This window comes from Anomaloglossus baeobatrachus, chromosome 12 (genome assembly GCF_048569485.1).
Source record: "Anomaloglossus baeobatrachus isolate aAnoBae1 chromosome 12, aAnoBae1.hap1, whole genome shotgun sequence".
NCBI lineage: Eukaryota > Metazoa > Chordata > Amphibia > Anura > Aromobatidae > Anomaloglossus > Anomaloglossus baeobatrachus.
In genome coordinates this window covers 87,440,766-87,459,934 of record NC_134364.1, presented here as the reverse complement: position 1 = coordinate 87,459,934, position 19,169 = coordinate 87,440,766, and the positions used below count along the sequence as shown (strand labels likewise).

At 45.3% G+C, this 19,169-nt stretch overlaps 1 protein-coding gene across 1 annotated transcript in view; it reads left to right on the top strand.

Moving 5' to 3' along the window:
• The window catches only part of LOC142258027 (NACHT, LRR and PYD domains-containing protein 12-like), a 130,632-nt gene extending 117,737 nt beyond the window's left edge, over nucleotides 1–12,895 (top strand). The window contains exons 9-11 of the mRNA XM_075330451.1: nucleotides 1,991–2,161; nucleotides 10,870–11,040; nucleotides 12,463–12,895. Of these exons, the coding sequence (XP_075186566.1) occupies nucleotides 1,991–2,161; nucleotides 10,870–11,040; nucleotides 12,463–12,544 (424 nt within the window). The 3' untranslated portion in view covers nucleotides 12,545–12,895. The remainder of the gene's footprint in view (nucleotides 1–1,990; nucleotides 2,162–10,869; nucleotides 11,041–12,462) is intronic.
• The last annotated feature ends 6,274 nt before the right edge of the window (nucleotides 12,896–19,169 follow it).

Sequence of the window (19,169 nt, the reverse complement as noted above, 5' to 3'; positions counted from 1 at the left end):
ACGCTGCGCTACAAAGCGCAGTGTAACTGCATGCAATTACGCAACGTGCGCACATAGCCTTAGACTGTGTCCACACTTTGCGTCATCCTAGAAGCATGTCAAAACGCACCCTCTGGCAGAAATTGATTTTGCCAAAGTTGCTTTTGACCACAAAATAGCGCTAAAAACGCATGCGTATTTAGCGCGTTTTAGCCGCGTTTTTTGCGCTTTTTACACGCTTTTCCATTGCATTTTGAAAGATGCGTTTTGAACATAAAGACACTGCTTAATAAAGTTTGAACAGTCAAACACAATGAAAAAAATGGGGGAAAAAAGGAACACATAATTATTTAAAAAATAATGAAAATAGTTATATTTCATAGAATTATAGCGGTGTTATACTATTTTTCGATAATATAGCAATAAATTGTAATTTTTCATTAATTTAATTGTCGGACTATGTGTGTGTGTAAAGGGACAGATCATTTCAATATTTTGATGTTCAAAAAGCATGCGTTTATGTAGTCTAAAACGCATTCTTTCTGCACCAAAAAAGCATTTTGGTGGAATTTTGCTGTTGCTAGCTGGAATTTTGATGTTGCTAGCTTTTTACAACTTCTCATTGACTTCAATGTTAGCAAAACGCAGCCCAAATGGCAAAAACAATTGACATGCTGCTTTTTTGAACGCATGTTTTTTGCCACAAATTATGCAAATTAAACGCAGCGTTTAGGAACGCAAAGTGCGGACAAGAAATCCCCATTTTTCATAGACTTTGTTGGATAATCAAAACGCATGCCTTTTGGCATGAAAACGGTGCAGTTCAAAACGGACCTAAAAAGCAGCTGAAACGCAGGTGGAAACGCAAAGTGCGGACACAGCCTTAGACAGTATGGCCAGAAAGACCATGGAAACAGAAAATCTTGACGAAAACTTGATCCAACCACTTGAGGGTGAGCAAGACAATGAAATAAAGCTGGACTTTTAGAATAGCAATCAACCACAAACTAAATAGAATTAAGCGGGCTTTACACACTGCGATATCGCCCGAATTTTGTCGTTGGGGTCACGGTTTTGGTGACGCACTTCCGCAATCGTTAGCGATATAGCTTTGTGTAACAGCGTTCAGCGATGTAAAATCGTCGCAAAAGCGTGATTTATCGCTAATCGGCTACACGGGTCCTAATTCCCAAAAATCGTTACTTCAGCAGTAACGAGGTTGTTCCTCGTTCCTGCGGCATCACACATCGCTGCGTGTGACGCCGCAGGAGCGAGGAACGTCTCTCTACCTGCCTCCCGGCCGCTATGCGGAAGGAAGGAGGTGGGCGGGATGTTACGTCCCGCTCATCTCCGCCCCTCCGCTGCGATTGGGCGGCGGTTCAGTGACGTCGCTGTGACGCCGCACGGACCGCCCCCTTAGAAAGGAGGCGGTTCGCCGGTCACAGCGACGTCGCCGGACAGGTAAGTATGTGTGACGGCTCTGGGCGATGTTGTGCGGCACGGGCAGCGATATGCCCGTGTCGCGCAACAGATGGGGGCGGGTACGCACACTAGCGATATCGGGACCGATATCGCAGTGTGTAAAGTAGCCTTTAGTCTTGTGCAACAGGAAGGTCCATGTCAAGGTCCAGGGTTCTTGAGAGTGGTCAGTGGTTGTAGATGACCAAGGAGCTTGATGAGAGGGATTGAATTAAACGTGTTGAGCTGCTATTAACTTTTGAACGTCTTGTCTCCACTTGGACTGTGATGAGATAAGTCCAGCAGTTCACTTGACTCCGGGATTATTAAAAATGAATGCAGAATGGTTCAGAAGAACATCAGGTGACTTAGAGATGAGTAGCTAAGCTAGGCTTGGATATACCTAGATAGATAGAAGAGAGTGCAGTCCATTTATTCCTTACATTCACCACACGTAAGAGGTGGCCTCTGGTGATTACATAAAATGCATAAAATGTATGGATTTTCTATTAACGCTCTGTGACCTTTCCCATCTCATCTTCTTATTTTACAGTTTGGGTTATAATCACCTACCACACACAACCTGCACCCAGTTGGCGTCTGTAATAAGGAATAACCGGTCCCTGCACACACTTGACCTGTCTAATAACCGTCTGTTTGGTCCAAAGTTCAGTGATTTGATGGAAGCGCTATCCAGTCCAGACTGCAGGATAGAGGATCTACTGTAAGTACAGAGACATACTGAGCAAGTTATAAATCGATTTTATTATTTATTTATTATGTCTGACTGTCTTGTTTCCTCATATCACTTCTCTCTATGTCGTGCAATGGAGAGAGGTAACAAATGTAATCTCCTGTGTGAGGTAGCAGCGTTGTTTGGCCAAAAAACGTGAGGCAGTGAGGCAGCAGCGTGTTCACACCAACAGTCTATTTATTGTTGCAGCATAAATAGATCCAATTTCCCACAGTCAAAGTCTCTTCCGGATCACAGCCGGTGCATATAGACAAATTCTTTGCATCAAAAAGTCTTGTTACCTTAGGACCCCGATAACCGCAGGGATCTGTGTAAGGTTCTCCTAGGCTCACACTCTTGGCCTGTGTTCACTCCACACAGAGCCAGCCCAGCTCACACCGCATGTGTTAGCTTCACCAAGCCTGGCTCTCAACTGAGACACACCCTGCTGTGCTCTGCATGAGTTTAAATGAAAATGCTGGACATGAGAATTGCTACAAAACTTGGACTGGGAGGAGGGCTCTGTCTCCCTGTTACCCTTTGTGCTATACTCCCAGTAATAGCTATAGCAAACTCAGAGGGTTTCCAGACACATTCTGGGGGACACATAGCGGTCTTCAAATATTACCCCTGTCACTGCCTCACATATCCCCCCACTCAGTTCAAACGGGCGGGGTTGAACTTTTGCCAACATACAGGGACCTCTGGACAGGGCATCCGCATTGCCCTGCAACCTACCAGCCCGGTGTTCCACAGAAAAGTGAAAGTTCTGCAAGGAGAGAAACCACCTGGTGACTCTAGCATTTCTCCCCTTAGCATTCCTCATCCAGACCAAAGGGGAGTGGTCTGTCACCAGGCGAAAGTGTCGCCCCAGCAGGTAGTAGCGGAGGGATTCCAGAGCCCATTTTATGGCCAGGCACTCCTTCTCCACTATGCAATAGTTCTTCTCTGCCGGGGTGAGTTTTCTACTCAAATAGGTGACTGGGTGCTCCTCTCCATCTACCTCCTGGGACAGAACCGCACCCAGACCCACCTCAGAGGCATCTGCCTGTACTATAAACTCCTTTTGAAAGTCAGGGTTGACAAGGACAGGCTGACCACATAGGACTACCTTTAGCACCTGAAAGGCCTCTTCTGCTTGTGTATTCCAGTGGACCATGACCGACTTCTTCCCTTTTAAAAGATCGGACAAAGGCGCCGACCGTCCAGCAAAATTGGGTATGAATCGTCGGTAATACCCCATTATACCCAGAAAGGCTCTTACCTGTTTTGTGGTAAGGGGACGAGGCCAGTTTTGAATGGCTTCGATTTTGTTTACTTGTGGCTTGATAACCCCTTGGCCTATCACATACCCCAAGTAACGGGCTTCTTTGAGACCCATAGCACATTTGCTTGGATTCGCCGTCAGACCAGCCGCTCTGAGCGAATCCACTACCGCTTGTACCTGAGATAAGTGGGTGCTCCAGTCACTGCTATAGATGATGATGTCATCCAAATATGCAGAGGCATATGGTTGATGGGGTTCTAACACTATGTCCATTAACCTCTGAAACGTGGCCGGAGCCCCATGTAAACCAAATGGCAAGACGACATAGTGATAGAGCCCCCCTGGCGTGACAAAAGCGGTCTTTTCTTTTGCCGCCTCTGTCAGCGGCACCTGCCAGTAACCTTTAGTGAGATCGAGAGTCGTGAAGTACTGGGCCCGTCCCAGTCTCTCTATCAGCTCGTCGACCCTGGGCATGGGGTACATATCAAACTTCGATACCTCATTTAACTTTCGGAAGTCATTACAGAATCTTAAAGAACCGTCTGGTTTCGGGATCAGCACAATGGGACTGGCCCATTCGCTCGTGGATTTTTCAATAACCCCTAGTTGGAGCATCTTTTTTACCTCCTCCGCAATGGCTTGCCTACAAGCCTCTGGTACCCGGTATGGCCTCAGGCGTACCCTTACTTGAGGCTCGATGACAATATCATGGTGGATTACGGTTGTTCGGCCGGGTAGGCTTGAGAACACATCCGTATTCCGCTGCACTAATCTCCGAGACTCCCGTCTCTGCTGTTTTGAGAGAGAATCCCCAATCCTTACTCCCAATTCATCATCAGGGGACTCCTTCTTTGTTGTTGTCAAGGCACCTGAAAAGGTTAGGTCCAACGTTACGTCAGCCACCATACATTCCCTGTCTTTCCATGCCTTCAGCAGGTTTACATGGTAGGTTTGCTCTGGTTTTCTTCTACCTGGCTGATACACCTTATAGTTTACTTCCCCCACTTTCTCCCGGATCTCATAGGGACCTTGCCATTTGGCTAAGAACTTACTTTCTGCAGTAGGTATTAGGACTAAGACACGATCTCCTGGTTTAAAAGACCTGATGGAGGCCTTTCTATTATACTGAGTACTTTGGGCTGCCTGAGCATCCAGCAAATGCTCTTTAACAATGGGCATTATTGCCGTGATACGATCCTGCATACCCATAACGTATTCCACTGTGCTTTTGTGAGGGGTGGGCTCCTGTTCCCAAGTTTCCTTAACTATATCCAGCAGTCCCCGCGGATGTCTGCCATACAGTAACTCAAATGGCGAGAACCCGGTGGAAGATTGTGGGACCTCGCGGATAGCGAACATTAAATAGGGCAATAACATGTCCCAATCTTTCCCCTCTTTGGAGACCACCTTTTTCAACATAGCCTTTAGAGTTTTATTAAAACGTTCCACTAGACCATCAGTCTGGGGATGGTACACCGACGTGCGTAGCTGCTTGATCTGGAGGAGTTTGCACAGTTCCTTTGTAATTTTAGACATAAAGGGAGTGCCCTGATCGGTCAGGATTTCTTTGGGTAACCCCACACGACAGAACATAGCAAACAACTCCCGAGCAATAAGCCTCGCCGAGGTATGACGTAGTGGAATGGCCTCCGGATAACGTGTCGCGTAATCCATCACTACCAGGATGTGCTGGTGACCACGGGCTGATTTTACAATGGGTCCGATCAGATCCATAGCAATCCGCTCAAAAGGCACCTCTATAATGGGTAAAGGTATCAGAGGACTACGGAAACGGTGCGTTGGTGCAGTCAACTGACAAACTAGGCAGGACTCACAGAACCTCTTAATTTCTGCGCCGACCCCTGGCCAGTAAAACCGCTGAAACATGCGTTCCCGCGTTTTCTCTTCACCTAGGTGCCCACTCATTAGGTGGTTATGAGCCAATTCCAAGGTCTGACGGCGGTACGGCTGAGGGACCACCAACTGTTCCACTATTTCCCCCCGGATTGTATCAACCCGATAGAGCAACTCTCGCTTTAGAGCCATGTAGGGAGTTTCCAGCCTGGCACCAGGCCGCTGGGGTACCCCATCAATTACCTGTACATTTCCACGTCCAGGAGCCAATGTGGGGTCCCGGAGCTGTGCTGTTCCGAAATTATCTGGAGACACGTTCAACTCCGGGATTGCCTCGGGTGGCTCAACCTCTCCTGCCATTACCTCTAGGGGGAACCTGGCAGGGTTACACTCTGTCCCTATACTGGTGACCCCTACGGCAGGTATCCCTGAGTCGGGATCGTCCGGCTCAGGGCCTGATTCAATCATACACCTCGGAGGGCTAGGTCGCCTCCCACATAATGTCCAGAACAGGGGCAAGTCTCTTCCCAAAATAACAGCATATGGAAGTCTTTTCATCACCCCCACTTCATGTTGAACCTCTCCACACGAGGTAGCAATGGTGACCCTTTCCATAGGGTATTCACGTAGGTCTCCATGAATACAAAGTACCCCTACTTTATGTCCCGTAGGGTTTTCCCCGGAGACCAAGGAGGCATGTACAAGAGTCACTACACTTCCTGAGTCCAACAAAGCCTCTGCTGTATAGCCATTAACACGTACTTTGCAGAGATGGGGCTCCTCCCCCATAGTAACAGTGCTTACGGTACAAACAGTATGGGCATACATTGATACCCGGCGAGCGTACCGGCAGTCCATGGGTTCTGTTGTGAGTGGGCACTGTGCCATCACATGCCCGAGCTGATGGCACCGCCAGCACATAACAGCAGAGGTGTCCCTGTTTCGGGTGTCTGACTTTGGGGAACCGGGACTCCTGCTGACCTTAGTCTGGGGTTTACTCTCTGCCAGGGCTGAAGACGGGGCAGCACCCGAGGAGGGACGGGAGTCTTTTACCAACTGTGAAGGGGGCGTATCCCTACGGAGTGCCCGCCGTGAAGCAGAGTCCCGGACCAACTCCTGGGTAGCTGTGTAGCGTTCCACCAAATTCACTAGCTGGTCTAGGGTACCGGGGTCCCCCTGTCCCACCCACCGTTGAATGGGGCTGGCAAAGTCCGCACAAACCGTTCAATCACCACCCGCTCAATCATCTGTCCGGGGTTCAAGGTCTCCGGCTGCAGCCATTTTTTTACAAGGTCCAGTAAGACATGGGCCTGTGAGCGTGCAGGTTTTCCCTCCTCAAAGGACCACTGATTCACTCGTTGGGCCCGGAGATAAGTGTTAACCCCCATCCGTGCAAGGATCTCACCTTTCAGTATGCCATAGTCCTTGGCATCCTCCGTGCTGAGATCCAGGTAGGCTTTTTGAGGTTCACCTACCAGGAACGGGGCCACGACATCAGTCCAACGGTCGGTAGACAATTTCTCTCGCTCAGCGGTCCTCTCAAACACGGAGAGAAAGGCTTCTGGGTCATCCTCTGCACTCATCTTTGTAAGTGCCGCCCTTACTCTGTCCTGGGCCGCAGGAAGGAGTGGATGACCTGGAGTTACCGTTGGGAGCGCTTCTCGCAGAGCAGAAAGCTGGTTAGTCAACAAGCTGTTTGTCTCCTGTTGCTGAGCTAACGCCCGCTGGTGCTGAGCATTAGCTTGTTGCTGCTGTGCACTGGTTTGTGCAAAAACCTGCTGTAGTTGAGCAGTAGACTGGGCCACTTGCTTTACAAGATCCTCCATAGTGGCTGCTGAGGTAAACTGTAACTTTGCAGGCTTGATCATAAACATATGAAAACTGCAGGCTTCGTGGACCCGCCGATCCACCGCAAACAGTCAGTAGAAAAATTTTTTTTTTTTTCTTCCGGGTAAGTACCTCTTAGGCTATTGCCCTTAGCAACCAGACTGCCATGCCCGCATTCTCCACCATAATGTGAGGTAGCAGCGTTGTTTGGGCAAAAAACGTGAGGCAGTGAGGCAGCAGCGTGTTCACACCAACAGTCTATTTATTGTTGCAGCATAAATAGATCCAATTTCCCACAGTCAAAGTCTCTTCCGGATCACAGCCGGTGCATATAGACAAATTCTTTGCATCAAAAAGTCTTGTTACCTTAGGACCCCGATAACCGCAGGGATCTGTATAAGGTTCTCCTAGGCTGACACTCTTGGCCTGTGTTCACTCCACACAGAGCCAGCCCAGCTCACACAGCATGTGTTAGCTTCACCAAGTCTGGCTCTCAACTGAGACACACCCTGCTGTGCTCTGCATGAGTTTAAATGAAAATGCTGGACATGAGAATTGCTACAAAACCTGGACTGGGAGGAGGGATCTGTCTCCCTGTTACCCTTTATGCTATACTCCCAGTAATAGCTATAGCAAACTCAGAGTTTCCAGACACATTCTGGGGGACACATAGCGGTCTTCAAATATTACCCCTGTCACTGCCTCACACCTGCCATTATTATTATTCCACTATTGTATATGGAATCTGATCAGAGACCGAGGAAGAGATGCGTCACATAGAAACACATGAATATTTATAAGATGAAACATGTAAATTGCATTATAGAAGGGATACCAGTGACAGGAGACACTGATGGGAGATCATTTGGGTTCACTCAACCCTAGTAACAATGTTGTGAACCTTTGACTTTCAAGCTCTATATTTCACCATCCACTACAGCTTCGAACGTGAGACTTCCGTAATGTTATAGACAATCATCTTGGCGATCTCATACATAAATTTGACTTATTATTTGGCAGATTCATCATGTCACTGCATTGTTAACGTTTTGCTCCTGAAAATCAAGCTTTTAATTTGTATTATTTTGTCTATTTTTGTATCTCCCACTTTGGATTTCAACACTGCCTGAATCCTTCTGGCCATGTTCTTCATAAGATTTAAGCATGTCTCAACCGAAATATGATTCCAGGTCCTTGCTACATTTTACCAATGGCGAGGCAGCTCGAGAAATTGCAATTTTTTGCCAAAAATCTCAAAATTTTTATAATAAGTACAGTTTGGAATGTTTAGTGCTGAAGTGCACATTTAGTGCTGGCTTTTTGTTTTTCTTCATTGAATTGGTCGGTGGCTGACCCCCACTTTGCTATGCACCCCAATTTGGGATGTATTCCATCTGTCTGGATTTTTGCGGTTGGTGACTGTTCACATTGTCATCAGGCCTTGTCCACAGGCTATTTACTTCATGCAGCATTTGCTTGGACCTGTCCCGCCCACAGCCATGACTCAGTCATGGGTACGGGATTGAAATAGACCAGGTGAGTGCTGCTAAGAGCAGTTCTACTATTCATATGTGAGGCCGTATGGCACATTTTATAAAAATATTTTAGTGTAGGACTGCCTCAAATGAGATTTGCCGTGACGTGGCGAGGCAGCTCGAGAAATTGCAATTTTTTGCCAAAAATCTCAAAATTTTTATAATAAGTACAGTTTGGAATGTTTAGTGCTGAAGTGCACATTTAGTGCTGGCTTTTTGTTTTTCTTCATTTTACCAATGTTTGTGCATATTTGTCGGCTCACTTGGGAATGTGTAAAGCTTTTTCTTTGACTCTACCCACAAGTGTTCAATTGGGATAAGGTCTGGGGACTGTGAGGGCCAATTCAGCACTTCTTCATTGTCACTGAACCATTTCTTTGCCAATCTCAACGTATGCTTTGGGTTCGTGTCCTGCTGGAACACTGTCGTCCTTTTCATACCCACAGTGCTCGAGTGTACGAAGTTATTCGTTTTGTAGGAGACATATATAGCTCAGCATTAAGACCACCAACAATCCTGATTGATAATTTTATTTCTTTCACTGTAAAGCAACCCAATATCAGGCTTCCTCCCCCAAACTTGACAGTTCATTCAACTTCTTGATTCCTTAGCTCCATATTGGTCCAGACCCATTTACACCCATCTTCTGTTGTCCACTTTTCGTACTTTTTTGCCAACTAGAGCCAACAATTATGATGATATTAAAGTCGAGGCTTATTCACCTTTTTTCGGGCCACCATTCTGGACTTGTGTAACGTGCATTGCACGGTGCTTGCATGGATGTCTGTGATCTAACTATTTCAAAGCATACAAGCTGCCTTAACTGCCGGGTTTGTCACGCCAGAACTGATAGCCCTTGTGATGAGCCGACTTGTTGACTCTGATATTTTGCCTGGACCTCCACCTCTTCGCTTTTGAAAGGATGAATGGACTTTATTTCCTTTTCTTCAAACTGTCATGGCCTCACATGATGCAGTTTGGCAATTTTCTTGGCTCAGAGACTGCCATCGATGAGCTGGATGATGCTGTCTCTCTTTTCTTGGGAAATCTTCTTCATGGCTGATTCTTGATTTGAACCAGTGACCTTTCGCTTGGGAATCAGCTTAATAAAATACTAAAGTTGTTAGGGAATGTGAGAACAGGTTGTGATTTATATTATACAGGAAAAAAAATGATTTTTCCATCAGCAGGAGCAAAACCATAACAATGCAGTGACATGGCAAGAATCTGCATAACTGATCATATGCTGAACTAATGCGCAAATTAATGTACGAAATAGTCAAGATGATTGTCTATAAAATGAAGGTAGTCTCACAACCGAAACTGTAGTGGATGGTGAGATTGTGATATAGCGCCTAAAAGTAAAAAGTTCAAAACATTGTTACCCTTTTGCCCCTCATACATATTTATATTTTGGACGACATGATAATTTCTGTATATGCATGATAGATTTTGTAGAATAGAAATGTCTACTGAAAGTGATTTGAACAAAGCCTAATGTGTAAAAAATGTCTAAATAAAGGTGAACACTATTCTCCTTAAGGAGACTTTGCAAGCCAGTCTGGCTGCCAGTAAGGGGACTTATAGCTGCAATGCCCCTCTGGGAAATATTAAAATTGTCTCTCCAGGAATGGAGACAAACTCTAGCGCAGCGCCACCTATTGGAAGTAGCGATCCTAAAAGTTAAAAGTGGATTTTTAATAATCCTTTGCATATGACGTAGGATTTATGCTAGATCAGAATCCCAATTTGCAGACACGGTGTTTCGGGGTGCTTGCCCCTCGTCAGTGCAAAGTATGGGGTGTCTGATCTGGCTCATGACTCATAAGGAGAATAGTGTTCCCCTGTGGTCCCCACATAGCTTCTCATGAGCCAGATCAGACACCCCATACTTTTCACTGACGAAGGGCAAGCACCCCGAAACACGGTATCTGCAAATTGGGATTCTGATCTGGCATAAATCCTAAGTCATATGCAAAGGATTGTTAAAAATCCACTTTTGACTTTTAGGACCGCCACTTCCAATAGGTGGCGCTGCGCTAGAGTTTATCTCCTTTCCTGGAGAGACAATTTAAATAAAGGTGACGATCCACCACGCAAGGCGGCTTCTAATGATGACATTTATTGTGGACCTTTTCTCTCCACATTCACAATCTACAGATTTTATACTAACACTGTGGATTCGTCACCAACATCTCATCTTCTTATTCTTACAGTTTGGTTGGTAATTATCTACCAGCAACTTCCTGCACCCAGTTGGCATCTGGAATAAAAAATAACAGGTCCCTGAAGATGCTTGACCTGTCTAAAAACCATCTGTTTGGTCCTCACTTTAGTGACTTGATTGATGCCTTGTCCAGCTCAGACTGCAGGATAGAAGTATTACAGTGAGTATAAGAGACATGTACAGGACGGAGACATGTGGGGACAAGTTGTTAATGTATTTAATTCTATTTTTTGCTTTGCACCATTATGTTTCAGAGATAAACTGCTGCCTGCACCTTGTTATATGACATCACTATTAATTTCTGAATGTCTGGTCTCCTCACATCCCTTCTCTCTATGTCATGAAATAGGGAAACATACGTGTTTTTGTAGCAGAAGTGGTGGTAAATACTATGACATATATGCACCATCCAGGTGAATTTGGTATAGAGATGATCAAATCTTATTTATCGGAATTTGGTACAATTGATAATTTTTTCCCCCGAAAGTTGGTTAGCCGCAAAACTTAACACTCTGATCTCTCCTATAACTGTATTCAACTCCTTTTACGTTCTTTGACACAAACACTGCCTTAGTAATGTCAGGTTAACCTCACGATAAAAATGGTAACCCAATAGTAACCAACAGCATATGTAATCCACAGCGCATTGATCATGTTTTAAATGAAAAAAGGGGAATCATTTTGCAGAGTTTGTCTTTAAGGCCTAAGACATACGGTGGGAAAAACGGTGCGAGTGGAATGTGATGGAAAAAAAAAAAAGTTGCATTTAACTTGGACCAATATTACTCTGTGGGCCTGCTCCTATTAGCGATTATTTTCTCAGCCCTAATCGGACCGAGACAACAGTCACAGCATGCTGCGAGTGGAATGCGATCCTGTCCCACTCGCACCCATGAAAGTCTATGGGGCGAGAGAGAGATAGGGAGATAAATCCCTCCCTCCTCTCCACAGCGTCGGCCCTCCCCTCTGCAACTGTGGTCTGATCGCAGGATCAGACCACAGTCGCATGACACTCAGCTCCCGCTGTGCTGCCATCGTGTGTTAAGTGTCATGCGAGCACTCGCACAAATCCCCGTGTGGCCTTGGCCTAACTGACGGTGATGCTGTCAGAGGTAACATCTTCCTACTTTGACTGAGACAAGTGATGTCTTAATCTAGCCAGAGCAAAAGCAAGCCAATTCTGATACTGCTCAAGAAGGCTGGTGTTAGTGGTTGTGGCACTTCTGCTGCTTGAAGAGGCTTCCACATTTTTGGCCATGGTATAGGTTTTCATTAACTTTTGACAATATTTTAATCTCGACTAGCCAACCATTGCCAAAAATAGGCCTACATAAAAATGCTAAGTAGGTAGGTACATATACTGAAATAAAAATGTGGCAGCAGGCCTCAGTATATGTATAGTTATCTGCTTCTGGAAAAGGCCAAGCTTTTGGCGGCACCAAAGAGAATGAATGTAGTGAATGCTGCAATTAACAAATAGTTAAAAAGTGGATGAAAATTGGACTGCACACACTGATGAGCGGACAGTCTGGGGAAATCATCCAAATACGGTCACTAATATTGGGGTCTATTTCTGTTCCAGCATGAGGGACAATGGATCTCCTAGAGATAATGAAATCATGAGACTGAAGGAACTCAAACCCAATATGAAGATAATGTTGTGAAGGAACCCAAAGCCAGACCTGCGATCACACGGTATCTGCACCAAAAGTCAACAATGGCTGATATGCACCCCTCTTTTTTATATAAAGCCTTTGAATCACAATGACCCCCAAATTACAGGGGTTTTCCAGTTTTAAAAATAGAATTTAACAGCAGCCATGTTGAATGTAAAACCTATAATATCGCGCTCTTGTGTATGCCTTATGTATAAACATATTACTCTGTCTTTGTCTGGTCTTTACAACATCAACAATGCTTAAAAGGGTTGTCCTCTTTACCCTCATTGTAAAACCTGTGTTAGCAATATGAATTTATGGCACTTAATATTGTATGCTATTAAAGCTTCTCATCCTACCCGACTTGCTAATGCAGCCTTACTCATAGACTTCATTTTGATACAAGTAAAATATATCTTTGTACCGTGTTAGCCAGTAGAGATAAAAAAATTGTTTAAAAGAACAGAGTCCTCAGTGGTTGATACCTTTTAATGGCTAACTGAAAAGATGGTAATAATTGCAAGCTTTCGAGTCTACTCAGGTACCATGCCTGATGAAGAGACCTGAGTAGTCTCGAAAGCTTGCTATTATTACCATCTTTTCAGTTAGCCATTAAAAGGTATCAACCACTGAGGACTCTGTTCTTTTAAACAATTTTTTCATAGACTTCACAAAGTCCAAAAAATGGCTGCCGATGGAGGAGCATGTGCCCAGACCTGTCTACCAGCCTCCTCCAATTGGACAACTTCTTTATCTTGCGTAAAATGTTTCAAATTTTCTTTTCACACAATAATGGAGCAATAAAAAAATTATACATCTGCTATCACAGTATCAAGGAAGATAGAATGTGACTAAAAACTGAAGGACAGGGAGACACAAGACAGACTGATCCACCGCTCAGCCCCCAACAATGCCGCGTACTTTGCAGAGAATTGTGGGTCAGAACTTCTAAGTTACAGCCGCTATTATATCTGCTGAATATTAGAGAACCGCCTCCATATACTGCACCATGCAACTAGCACCTTTCTATAGAGAACATGTAAAGAGTCGCTGTCACCAGATCAGTACTGGACAGTTTTTGCCTTTATTTTGGTTAAGCTGTTCCATTTTACCTTGATCCACTATACAGTCCAGAGACATGTGCCTTTTATAGTCTTTACCAAAGGGGAGGAGCTTACAATGCTGTTATGCAGAGCAGCCTAGAAATGCCCCCGGGAGGACCTTCAAGACAAAACAATCACTGATCTCGGGGAGACCAGCCAGAGAAAACACTGCCAGGAGCCAGCAAAGGTGCTCAACACAGTGAAATCCTAGGTGCATTGCCCCCTGGGAAGTATGCAAATGAAAAAAAGTCAGTGGAGCCTCTGTTAGGAGTCTCGACACAGAAACTAGCCAGATATCCCTCCGGGAAGGACCTAGCCAAGGAGTGGCTCTTTTTAGGAGACCACCATATTAAGTGGCCCTTTTAGTCAATATCCAACTCTTTGATGAGTTTAAAGATATGACAAGAGACATACCAAGGCCAGGTATCCATCCACAGACAGCTGTTTCGGGGTATTGCCCCTCATCAGTGTGAAGTAGGATTCTGGCTAGGTGGGAGCAATGCCTAGTAGACCAGCAAGACAAAAATATCACTGATCTCGGGGAGACCAACCAGAGAAAACACTGGCAGCAGCCAGAAAGGGCGCTCAACACAGTGAAATCCTAGGTGCATTGCCCCCTGGGAGTAAGCAAGACAACGGGCAATGGAGGGATATCTGGCTATTTTCTGTGTCGAGACACCTAACAGAGGCTCCACGGACTTTTTTTGATTTCCTTAGAGGACCTTGTAAGTAGCGCCCCTTGTAAAGATCCTATCAGTTATAGGGTCGCTGTAATGTTGTATTGTCAGGAGCGCACTGCTCCTCACCTGCTACTTCTTAGTATGCTGGGCGACGTCCACTTCTGAGGATTGATAGTGTGATGGTCGTGTCAATATTCGCGACCGTGTGCTTGTTTTATAAACATGTTACAATTTTGCTAAAAAACTTTTTTTTACATTTCTATATCCCAGACTCCACAAATTTTGCTCAAAACTTAATTTTCTAAAGATTTCAATTGCCCAGAAAATGTAAAACTGAGGTCTCCTAAGACTGTATCCAGCCCTGGTCAATTTCTAACAAACAGCAGTAATGTCAGTGACCTCAACATGTTCTGCTGCGGGCAAACGGATGGGAACCACATCTACAACAGTCTGGAGACTGTCAGTGATTCATGGCTTTCACTTTCCACCTCTGTTGCTGAGCTGTGAAATTTCACTATCAAGCACCTGCTGCATTCCCTGCCTGGGCTTTTATACTGGCTGTGAACGCCACAAAATCTTTCAACATATTGTCACACAATTTTATTTTTTTTTGCAACAAATTCATAAAATCACAAAAAAACAAAACCTGCATGTTGATTGCATCACTGCTTCTTTGCTGTAATCTTCCAAAATTGTGGTAAGAATGTTAGCGCCATGAATTATTTTTTTTTGTATAGCAAAAAACATCACAATTGCATGGTGTCAGCATACCCTGTTACATACACTTGGACTATAACAATGTCATTAAGTTTTTATTTTTTTCCCCTCCATATTCTTACATTTTAGGAACAGCCTATTTACCACAGTTTTAGAAAATCATGACAAAACGTTCCCATGGTACTGACAGCGTAAGAATGCAGCAAAGTAATTTATAAACAAAATTAAAATTAAGTAGTAAGATATCAGCATGCATTACTTCAGTACTCTGCTCAGCTTTAGGGACCAGAGTAATGGAGGCTCTGGCCCGGACCACACAGCGGAGCAGCACACGGAGCAGTCTGAACTCTCCTTTCTCACAGCTGCTATATTTGGGTGGGAACGGCCCCTTCTCACACTTCTGCCTTAGGGTAGAGTCACACTTGCGTATTGCTGCTGATGCAACAGCATCAGATGTGATATGCTAATGACCCTCGGCTCAGGCTCTGCTGCGAGTGTGATTAGAGTGTCATTTATACTGTGATCCGTTCCTGAGATTGGATCACAGCTGTGGAGGAAAGGGAGGGGTTAATCCTCCCATCTCCTTCATTGTCAGCCTGTATATAGCATTGCACTTGGATGTCATCCGAGTGTAGTCCAATATTTGTCTCGCACCCATAGACATGTATGGGTGCATGCTGCAATTTTTTTTCCTCAGTCCATTTAGGGCTGAGGAAAAACTTGCAGATCTGAGCTGCAGCATTGTCTTAGGCCTCTGCCACATTCACGTGAAATTCACGCACGTGTATTTCCCCTGCGTGTTGCGTGCAGGTAAGTACGTGTCTCTGGTACGTGCGGGCCACGTGTGTTCTACGTGTGCTATCCGCGATAGCACACGCAGAACCGGTAATTATCATACTCACCTGGTCCTTCCTGCTGTCTGTGCTGCTGTCCGTGGTGCTGATCCTCAGTCTCCAGCCCTCCCGTCTCTCCGCTGCTGCTGCCAGGCAGTGAAGTGAATATTCTATGAGAATAATGAGCGGCGGTCGGCAGCAAGAGGCAGCAGCGGCAGACACAGGAGGGCAGGAGAAGGTGAGTTAATGTTTTTGGTTTTTTTCACTGACACGTGTGTTTTCTCCGGCGCGTGTCACACGGGACCGCATCCACACTACACCCGTGTAGTACGGGTGCGGGCCGTGTGACACCCGTGCTGCTGGAGAAAAAACAGACATGTCAGCGCTTTGAAAAACGCACACACGTACAAACGCACACGGACACACGTTCCGTGTGGTTTTACGTGTGTGTGCCTGCTACCATAGGGTAGCATTTCTGTACGTGTCTCCGTGCCGCCGGTACGTGTAAAAAACGACAAACACGTGCCGGCGGCACGGATGTGTGTCGCAGGCCTTACATGGGGCTGCGTGCAATGCGAGATTTTCTCGCATTGCACTCGTGCGAGTCATATGCAAGTGTGACTCTGCCCTTAATAAGTGTGTGAAGGCCAGGTTTTCCCTTAAGGAATATCCACTTTTTTTGTACTGTATCCATATCCACATGTAGGTTATCACCTAGTACAGACAGGCATCAAACCACAAACCAGAGCCAACAGCAGCTTTATTAATAAACCAACATTTAGGGAATTCATGACCAAATACAATAATGTTTATGTATAAATACAAAGTCTGTTAATTATAATAACGTCTATTACACTTTAAGAGTAAATGGTAGAAAACCACAAAAATCACATTACTTCTTCAAGCACCGAGTGCAGGTACAGGTGGGCGGCGGCTGCTGATTATGGGAATAACGGCTGCCAGTTATGGGAAGGGAGCTAATTAGTGATTATGGGTGTGGTTGGGTATGGAGAAACTGACGTGTGTGTATTTCTGGGTTCTATCATCTTTATTTAGTAGCCGCACCTTCCCAACAACTGGCCGCCATTTTTCCCATAATCACCATCCACCGCACACATGTAATTGGACTCGGTCTGGTGTGTTTTCTGGTTGCTCAATTTGTAGGTATTTTTCTACATGTAATATATAGGAAGAACTTACACCAAAGCCCCACTTTACTCTCCACCATCAAACACATTTGGACGGCACCAACCTTGGACTGTTTGGTGGGAATATTACAAGTGACCGCACCCAATGGAGGCCAAGTGCACCTGGACCCTGAAAGCCACAAATCCTCCTGGTGTTTGTGATATTATGTTTGGCTCATCATTCCAGGTCCTTGTTTTATTAGTTTTTACTTGTGTCTTATGTATATTTGTATTTTCCATATTTGTATATTTAGCCCACTATACTTTCTCTACATTTTTCCCTCATACACAATAAAACACTCTTGTAGTGAGGCTATAACCAGTGAGATTTGGAGCCGAGATTTCCCAAAGCCGCCTCAATCTTGGAGGAAAATTCAGAGTTTCAGCTCCAAAACCTCAGGGTGAAGGCACCAGAGCAGCTCCATATTTGGGGTTTATTCTACAGATTTCCAAGAAAATAGAGACTTACATCAACTTAATAACACTTAATAAGCTTAATAATAGCAAATTAGAAGTGAAATATCCTTAATGTCAGGCTGTAAGACTCAAATTTAGAGTCTGTGTTACTCACCTCACACTGCCAGATCAGGGCCACCTTGCACATGGTCACCTTCAGAGCTCTTCCCCTGGAGCTGCCCATCTGCTCACATCGGCAGTCACAGGCAGACTGCTCTCTCGTGGGGTGAGGTTGGTTTTTCTATTATTGTTCTTAGCCTCAGCTGGGTCTTCTGGTCAGAATTGGTCCACCAGGTGCCATGTGAGTGGAGGACATGTAGGAATAAGGCTAGTTTCACACATCTGGCTCTTGCCGGTTTTCTGGATTCGGCACACGCCAGTACAGTATGATACAGTACAGTGGCACCGCCGCAACTTCCAGGTCACATGCTCCGGTCACATGACAGCATGTGACCAGCGCTTGTCGCGCTGCCATTGTACTGTATACACTGTACTGGCGTGCCCCGTATCCGCCAAACCGGCGAAAAGCTGGATGTGTGAAATCGGCCAAAATTAAAAAACAGGCTACGCTCCTAAGTGAACCTGCTAAAAGTGGTGAGCATAAATTAAATCTGAGGTACTACTCACCCCGATGTTTGTGCACCCCTGCACAATTACAGTGATCACCTGGACTCAGACACTGGCAAGCAGAAAGATCTGAAGCTGCTGGTGGAGCACAGCCCTCCACATGTGACAGAGAAGGTGTTCATCAGTTCCTCTTCAGGCTGCTGTAGTCAGGGGAGTAACAATAGATGCGGTCAGGAGATTGACGGGGCAGAGAAGCTGGTGTATTTGCAATCAATCCCTCCTGTGATGGGGGTGGATTGATCCTTCCTGGTCTGCTGCTTCACCATACACCTTCTCAATTGAAAAAATGCAAAGAAATAGAAATTAGGAGCTAACAGAGAAAATGGTGTAAAACAGGGCGCTGCAGGCCATAAATGAAGGAATAATTATTTTAATGTACTACACGTTTCAAGGACTGTGCTGTCCTCTTCCTCAGGTGCTCTAGAGATCCTGCTGAAGAGGACAGCACAGTCCTTGAAAAGCGTAGTGCAATAAACTAAATTATTCTTCCTTCATTTATGGTCTGCAGCGCCCTGTTATACACAGTTTTCTCTGTTAGCTCCTAATGTGAGTGGAGGACGGCACTGACCTGCCCAATCGGGCTTCCAAGCCACTCCTCCCCAATCTTGGGCTCAGGACGCTGGTTTAGGGTTCTCTCACCCACAATGACCATATTTTATAATTTGCGCTAAATTTTGTATGCCGCGTGCGCAGTTTTGATGATTTTGGTTCAATTACTCTAGGTAAGAAGAATAGGACAAAAAAATAACAAAACATCTGAAACATACTCTGTTTTTCTTATCACTTTGTATATATAGACGTGGCATGGTGAATTTTGTGCAGATTGAAAAATTTGACTTTTGGCACTAGGAAGGCCGAACACCAACATGGCAGGTCTGGAATAAAGTCAGATATGTGATGAGAGAGGAGGCCACAACAGTAAATGTGACACTCGATGGGTCTGGGACGCTGATTATTTTGTGGTTTCTCTGATCCTGGGGAGATGGGAAGAAGAAAAGGAGAGCCAGGACAGTTCTCTAAGGAATTTG